The sequence below is a fragment of the Rattus norvegicus genome, chromosome 1 (assembly GCF_021556685.1).
Source record: "Rattus norvegicus strain SHRSP/BbbUtx chromosome 1, alternate assembly SHRSP_T2T, whole genome shotgun sequence".
Classification (NCBI taxonomy): Eukaryota; Metazoa; Chordata; class Mammalia; order Rodentia; family Muridae; genus Rattus; species Rattus norvegicus.
Genome location: NC_141534.1, coordinates 107,315,939 through 107,324,032, shown reverse-complemented (window position 1 = coordinate 107,324,032; position 8,094 = coordinate 107,315,939). Strand labels below are relative to the sequence as shown.

Genomic DNA, 8,094 nt, shown 5'->3' with positions numbered 1-8,094 from the left:
CTGATTGGCTGAGGATAGATGGGGACAGTGTGCAGGAGACAGGAATAAGACTTGGTTGGAAATTGGTATCCTGGGGCCCAAGATACCAGGGCCAGAGAGATGGCAGAGAGATAGGTGGAGATTAGGTAGGCAAAGGCCACAGAGGGCTAGGGATAGGGAGAGACGGACATGGCAGTGAGCACAGTCAGATGCTGTCTCAAAAACAAAACAAAAAACAATAAAACAAACAAACAAAAAAAAACAGAACAAACAAACCGAGAACAACAGACTGGAGATGGCTTGCTGCTCTTACAGGCACTGTTGCAGTACCTAGCATTCATGTCAGGTTAGACTAACAGGTTCCTCTGACTTCCAAGGACCTCAGTACATACATATGTGGTGTGCCATATGTAAAAATACAAGAAATAAAAAGGACAATGTCGGGCTGGAGAGATGGCTCAGCGGTTAAGAGCACTGACTGCTCTTCCAGAGGTCCTGAGTTCAAATCCCAGCAACCACATGGTGGTTCACAACCATCTGTAATGAGATCCGATGCCTTCCTCTGGTGTGTCTGAAGACAGCTACAGTGCACTCATATATAATAAATAAATAAATCTTAAAAAAAAAAAAAGAAGGACAATGTCGCACCCGAAGAGGCACCCACTACACCCTGTTGACCCTCCAGGCCCGGGAACCCCTGTGTTAGCTTCCAGCTCATCCCCGGACAGCTCTGTGCACCTCTAGCCTGGGCCAGGCACCCTCTTTCTGTTATCTTGCTCAGAGCACGGAGCCTCACCGGCTTCCTGAGAGCAGCTTCTTCACACGTCCCCTTTCCTCTTCCAGGACGCTATCTTCCAGAGAGTTCTCGACCAGCGCCCCCGACCCCTGGAGGCTCAGCCATTTCTCTGACCTCTGTTCCACGCCTGAGAGTTTCTGTCTGTTTCAGCTCCATGACCCCACGTAGCATAGTCACAGCAGTGCCAGTGTGCACTTGTTTTTTTTTTGTTTTGTTTTGTTTTGTTTTGTTTTTGTTTTTTTTTCCCAGGGCCTTGCGCTTCCTAGGCAAGCGCTCTACCACTGAGCTAAATCCCTAACCCCTCAGTGTGCACTTGGATTGTGACCTGAGCCTTACCACAGTAGAAACTCAGTCTTGTTCTTCCTTAACTCTGAGGGCCCAGGCTGTGCACGGATACATCTGATTGACATCCCACATATGGACTCCTGTCCCTTTAACACTAGTCCCATCTTTCCCAATAACCTGACCTCAACGGAAAAGGGAAATGAGACAAAATTTACTGTCAGGCCCAAAGACATAGGAAATGGCCCCGTGTCTGGTGTGTTCAGCTCCAGCGCCCCAACCCCACCCCAGGTTTGTTGGTATACCGGTTCATTCTTGTTTGTGACACAGGGTCTCATGTAGCCCAGGCTGGTCTTGGACTTTCTATCTAGTTGAAATTGATCTTGGGCTTCTGATTCTCCTGCCTCAGCTCTTCATGCCTACTGCCCTAAGTGTTAGGATTACAGGTGTGCACTACCACTTCGAGCTGAACTTTCACACTTGAATGTCCCAGGCTACCACACAAGAAGTCCAGTGAGCCTAGCAGAGAGAGCACGTGGAGAACAAGACATGTCCCGACATCCAGGGACCCAGCTGGGGTCAGCCTTCCGCCATCTCCATCACTGTACCAACACAGCTGAATGAGCTCTATTGGATATGCTCGCCCATCTGGGCTTAGGAGTGAGCACATCTCCACCCCCACCCCACCCCCACCCCCACCATCTTGTGGGGCTGAATAACTGCCCTGCAGAGGCCAGGAAACCATAGCCACTTATGGTTACGCTTTGAATATACACTGTCCCGCACTGGCTCACGTGTAGCTGGTTGTGGTGCTATTGGAGAGGTCAGGAAACTGCAGGACTAGTAGGTCATTGGTGGATAGGTCTTAGGGGTATCGCATTCCTAGCTCCTTTCCCTCTCTACTCCCCCCTCCCCACCATGCTCATCCACCATGAGGTAAAGAATCTGCTCCATATATTTGGCCACCACGGTGTCCCCTCAAGGCACATGAAGCCAATCAGGTTCTGAAAACCTGGGCAAATTAAGTCCCTCTCCCTCCCTACTCTCTCTGGAGTACGTTGGTCACAGCCAGCTCGGTGACAGTAACTAATATAGCTGTGTTTTGTGGGTTTGTTAATAAAGCGCAAACAGAGATGCAGATGCCAGTCTCGTGAGCCTCAGACCACGTGAGAGAGCCACAGTTTAATTCACCAGCCAGACACGGTCCCAGCATGAGGGAGGGAGGCAGAGGCTCACCTGAGAAGCGTTCTATCTCCTCTCCCTACCTCATGGCTCCTGGAAGCCCTCCAATAAACCATGAGAGCTGGGTAAAATGGCTCACATCTGTAATCTCGGCACCCAGGAGGATGAAGCAGAAGGATTGTCACAAGTCTCAGGCCAGCTTGACACTACACAGCAAGACTTGCTCTCCAAACAAAACAAAACAAAACAAAACAACAACCAAGAAAGCTAGTTTTGAGCACAGCACTGGGGTGGGGGCGGAGTCATAAGTTCAAGGTCACAGGGAGGTTATAATCACCTCCCACTAGTAGCTTCTGGTCCTCTCATCTCTAACTAGAACTTGGGGTACCTTTCTTCTACCCTCACCTGGTCCTTTCCTGAACCCAAACAGCACAAAGACCCAGATCCCCGGATGGCAGGCAGCCTCCAGTGTCCAGAGGAAGGGGCACACACAACCCGCAGGTCTCTGAAGGAGACAGCAAGCTTCTTTGCACCGGCCAGCAGCAAATGAACCCCAAACCCCAATTACAGGGCTTGGGGAGGGGTCAGACAGAGGCTGGGTAGGCAGGTCCAGGTGCATAACATGTCAGCAGCAGTGAGCCGGGAGGGGATGAGGGCATCTAGAGTCCTCTGTAGTTGGAGGGTCTCTGTGGGTGCAGATGACCTCTCCTTAGAAACCCAAGGGTCTGTCACCATGGATCTGGCAGCAGTTCCCAGAGCCGACTGCCACTGGGGTCAGATAGGTCCGCGGAGAAGATGCTGGGGCCTGGAGGCCCAGAGCCCAGTGGTGGACCCCCACTCAAGGCTTCCAGCCAGTCCAAAGAATCAGTGAGGGCCCTTGGAGAAGGGGACAGGGAGCTTGTGGGGGACGGTAGTGAGGAAGAGAAGACGGAAGAGAAGCCTTCCGAGTCCGGGGAGGGAGACAGCAGGTCAAATGAGCCAGGGAAGTCCAAGGGCATGGGAGGCAGCAGTTCTGCAGGAGGAGTGTGAGCTTTAGGGGGATGGGTTCTGCTTACTGTGCTCTTCCCAACCCACTTTGCTTGCCCTCAACCCAGGAGTTCCCAAGTTCAGTTCCTCCCCTAAATGCTGGAACTAATCTCCTACCATCTGGCTCCACTTGGTCTTCCAAGATGTCATCGATGTCGCGGTTTGGAAGCAGCTGTGGATAAGCACAGGCCATGTGACCCTAGGTCCTGCTTAGGTCTACCGCCCAGTCCCTGAGCACTCCCCAGTCACACATCCCTTTCCACCTGTGCCCTACGGATCGCTTCCTGCAGCTCCTCCTCCAGAGTCAGGCTAGCTGGAGAAGGTGTTGGGAAGGGAGCTGGAGCTGGAACTGGAGCTGGAGACGGAGCTGGAGCCAAAGCTGGAGAGGGAGCGGGATCGGGAACAGGAGTGGGAGCTGCCACTAGGGGCTCCGCAGCTCCAGAAAACTTCAGCTTACGATTTGTCGCGCTTGCCTTCACCTAGAACCAGGGAAGGTGGGAGTTCAATAAGCCCGGCACACCAGACAAGGCTCTGCTCCCTGGCCCTGACCCGGCCCTTCCTGGCTTTACCCAATTCTTTAAAAAACAGACAAACAAAAAACACTTTATTTACTCTCTCTCTCTCTCTCTCTCTCTCTCTCTCTCTCTCTCTCTCTCTCTCTCTGTGTGTGTGTGTGTGCGTGTGTGTGTGTGTGTGTGTGTGCGTGTGTGTGCATGAGGAGGATAGCTTTCAGAGTCAGCCCTCACCTTTCAACTTATATTGCAGAAAGACCTCAAGAAGCAGGTGCTCTTACTACTTAAGTAAGATTACAGGCCCCGCCCCTATCCTTTCATTGGTTTTTCTCCCTTAAACCACGCCCTCCTTGTTCTCAACTACATCCTCGGACCAATGATTGGCCACACCCCCAAGCTTTAGGGGGCCTCTCTTATTGAGACCCTCCCCTTAAGTGCAAATCACGCTTCCTTTCCAACATTTCATTGACTATTTTTCCCAAGGTCTCTCCCTATTTGTCTTTCTCGTCTCTTTATTGGTCTATGTGTACTCAGCCCCCCCTCACCGTGCCGGGCAGCCGGGTAGTTCCCAGCGCCTTGGGCCTGAGGCGCGGCCAGGGAGCCGCGGCCTCTTTGTCCTCGCGCCTTGGCTTCTGCCGTTCTCTGGGCGGGGTGCCACCACGCATGCGCTCCAGAAGCATCGCTTTGGTCCCGGATACCGGGAGTCCCCGCAGGCGCAGCTGCTGCCTAAGCTCTGAGACCTGAGTAGGGGGCAGGGAGAGGAGGTGCTGAGCTAGCTCTGGGAAGGGATGACTAGGAAATCAAGAGGAGGAACCACAATCTGAACCGACAGAGGCCTTGAGTTTACGAGATCTGGGGCCAGCTCTGAAGAAGAGGGCCAGCCCTGGGACACTGTACCCTAAACTCACCGTCAGCTCTTCCAGTTTAAGGGTCTGAAGTTCCAGCTTGTGTGAAGGGGGCGAGGGACTGGAGACTCTTGGTGAGGAAGGCTTCATCCTAGCGACAGGCATGAGGGAGTGGGGTAAAAATAGGACAGAGAGAGAAAGGCATTTAGGGACCTTAAAACGGGCTTTGGAGAATGCAGGAAAACGAGGAATTCTGGACTTCCACTGGAGCAAGCACAGGGCTGATTTTGTGGGTGTGGAAGATAAGCAACTGGGGTATCTCCGCAGATGACTGGGAGCACGCACAGCCTGGGTTCTGGGGGAGGAGGTTCCAGTGCAAGCTCCTCTCCTTTGCACTTTGGGTTTGAGGGAGGAGGATGGGGCCTGAGTTTCTGGTCTGCTGGAGAATAGAAATGAGAATCCTACCGAGGGTGTGGTCTCTGTGAGTTTTTCTTTTCCCATAGAGGTGGTTCCGGGGGACCCAGAGTTGACCTCTCCACTTGGAGATCTGCCCTGGGCCCTTGTCTCTGTTCTGGAGGCATGTACAGGTGATATGTCAAGTTCCCCCTGACCTTAGGCTCCTTCCAGTGTTGGGAGTTCTTAGGGGATTCCTGAAAGAGCAAGTAAAGCCAGGTTTGGTGATTTGGTGGTTTGGTGGCTTACCACACCTGTCATCCTAGCTCCAGGGAGTCTGGGGCAGGATGGGGAGTTCAAAGACAGCCTTGGCATATAGGGTGAATTTGCTCAACAAACAAAGAGAAAAGGATGATGCTTCAGGGTGGTCACCACTTTCCTGGCCCGTGAAATGTGTAATGTCAGCTTGGCGACGCCAGAAAGACAAGGGAGCGGCTAGGAGAGCAGCTACACAGTCTTGGGCACTTGTCCTTCTGTCTAAACTTACCTTCTTTGGAGATCTCCAAGGACAATATGCTGGCTCAGGGGACAAGACGCCAGGGCCGACAAGGAAAGAGGCAGGAACAGGGGGCAAAGCTGGAGCCAGAGCTGGGCCCGAGGCTGAGATCCACGGATCTGAATCAGAGGCTGAGGAGATAGTGGAGGAGCTTGAAGGGGCCAACAGACAGCTGGCACTTGCTAGAGTGCCAGGGACAAAGGGGCTGGCCTGAAGCATAACCCCAGCTCTCAGCTGGCTCCTGGGTACCCAGATTTTCACATTTTTGAGAAAGGAAGAGAGTTGTCTACGTAGTCAGCAAAGCGCCTGTTTGTTTAGGACCAAAGATATCTGGCTTATTCCTGGGACAGGACCAGGTGGTGTCTGTATCTCCTGACTCCAGGGAAATGGACAAGTCAAAAGGCTCTACTCAGACACTGCGCATGGAAGAGGCCGGGATACCTGACTCCACCCAGGAAACATTAGGGTATCTGGGGAGAGATAGCTGAGCAATAGGAAACAGCTCAAGGGGTGGGGTGGCTCCACTGACTCCTGCGTCCTGTGAAAAATGACAGGCTGGGCTTTCGCTCCTGTGGGGTAGGCATGCATGCTCCTCGGGGACTGAGGCCACAATCCCGTCCCTTTGGGGGCCCACACTTACTGCAGTCTTGATTCCGTCTGTGGATCCGAAGCTGCAGGACTGAGGAAGGAAAAGGGAGGTGGGACAGGGAAGGCGGGAAGGGAGTGTCCAAAGCCCGACTTGGCTGGTGGGTGGGAGCTGCAGTTGTTGGCGGGACACACACGTGCCCAGCCCCTTCACACTCCCTGGGCGGGTGGGCAGGCAGCCTGCTCCCTCTCCCTTCCCAGGGCCTCTTGCCTGCTCCTGCCAGCTAAGCATCTTGGGCCAGAGCCACTCCTGAGACCGTAAGCTAGCCAGCCTGCAGCGGAGAGGCAGTCATGCTCCTGGCTCCACCTGCCACTTCGGGAGTCTGTGACTACCCTGGTATAGTCGCCATCTTGCCTAACTGACTCCACACCTCACTTCCTTTTATCCATAATACCCCTTTCTGTCTTGCCCCTGGCATTCCCCACTGCCAGCATCCTGCCAACCGAACCCTGAAGCTCAGATCTCTCTGGACTCTAGTTTGCACATACACTGCTTTTGTTTTCACAAGGCTTTATGTGACTTCTCACTCCAACTTACTCTTGCTTGCATGCACCCACGTGAGTGCCATTCACATTCAAGACTTGACCCTCAGTTTGGGGGCAAAGATTTCCCAGTGCACATTTCCACTCCTCTCTGAGTGTGCAGACACCTCTTTGTATTCAGTCAACAAATCATGACTAATGACACTTTGAAGGCTTGTTAGCTCTTGGTCCCCCTGCCACACACACACGCAACTCAGGTCCCATTTTGATCTTCTGCTTTGCCTAGCAGTCAGTTTAAGTCCTTTGCAACAGATGCACCCTTGGGCATCCCCACCTATGGCTCAGCAAGGCATCTGAACGTTCATCTACTACTTCACTTTTAGCACAAATGGCATTGCGTGTGGGCATCACCGGTCGATTCATGCACTCATGCCAGAGAATAGTGTTACTAGGACCCTGGGCCCTGGCTCCAGGACCCCTTCCCACATGCACAGAGACAAGCAACCTCTCACCAGAGCGGAACTTGGAACGGATGATTTGTGAGCGCTGGGAGGAGGCTGCCAGGGTCATTGCCAAGGCTGGGGTGGAGACCTGGACAGAGGAAGTCAGAGCCACCAGAGCGCGGGGTCAAAGTGGATAACAGGAGGCTGCCATTCGGGGGAAATTTGGGGACAGCGTGAAAGATTAGAGACAAAGGTACTGGGCCAGATCAGATCTTTTGGGGGGTGACTGGTCTCTGGGCCCCTGGGTCTGAGAAAGGAGAGCTGGGGCTGGACCCCTAGGACTGAGGAAAGCCTGGGGCCTGGAGTTCTGGCTTGAGGGAGAAGTACTTGGGTATGAACTACTGTGCCTGAAGAAGGCTTTGGGCCTGAAGTTCTGAGTCTGAAGCAGAGGGCTGGGTCTCAATCCCTGGACCTTGGTGGTACAGGAAGGACCTGAGTCATGGGCTCCTGCATCCTAAGGGGGAGAGCATTGGAATCTGGAGCTCTGGGTCTTTGAAAATGCAGGAGGCAGTAGTCTGGATTCTGAACCCTGAAGGAGAAAGAGATTAAGGACTAGAGCTGCATGCTGTTAGGGACTAGAATCCAAGATTCTGGGTCAGAAGGGAATCAGGGAATATGACAGGTGTCTGGGAAACACAGAGGTCCCTGAAACAGAATAGGTTGACTGTCATGCACCAGGCTCTGTGGGAAAGATATTGGGACCAGAAAGGGGAACCAGAGCGGAGAACGAAGGGTAATAAAGAGGATCCCCGTATCTACCCCAGGGGCTTCTCACCAGGTAGGCTCCGCTCAGCTACTCAGCAGTGCCTTGAAGCGGGTGGAGTCTCGCGGACTAGGCTGGAGACCTTAGGCTCCACCCCGCAAGCCTAGGGCCGCCCTCGACTCCCCTCTC

General features: G+C 53.4%; 1 protein-coding gene across 5 annotated transcripts; it reads right to left on the bottom strand.

Annotated features, from left to right (window-relative positions):
* Window positions 1–2,197: 2,197 nt before the first annotated feature.
* Window positions 2,198–8,012, bottom strand: Mamstr (MEF2 activating motif and SAP domain containing transcriptional regulator). 5 transcript variants are annotated; one of them, XM_087592470.1, is made up of 10 exons: window positions 7,978–8,012; window positions 7,212–7,731; window positions 6,212–6,250; window positions 5,563–5,702; window positions 5,088–5,272; window positions 4,686–4,773; window positions 4,323–4,517; window positions 3,529–3,744; window positions 3,383–3,437; window positions 2,198–3,251 (listed from the first exon to the last, which is right to left on the bottom strand). In XM_087592470.1, the coding sequence occupies exons 2-10, from the start codon at window positions 7,267–7,269 to the stop codon at window positions 2,968–2,970; spliced, it is 1,260 nt and encodes a 419-aa protein (XP_087448596.1). In that variant the 5' UTR covers window positions 7,270–7,731; window positions 7,978–8,012; the 3' UTR covers window positions 2,198–2,967. The 5 variants fall into 5 exon arrangements, with proteins under 5 accessions (XP_087448596.1, NP_001419575.1, NP_001419576.1 ...); NM_001432646.1 differs by having other exon boundaries at window positions 7,212–7,346; NM_001432647.1 differs by having other exon boundaries at window positions 7,212–7,290.
* Between the last annotated feature and the right edge of the window lie 82 nt (window positions 8,013–8,094).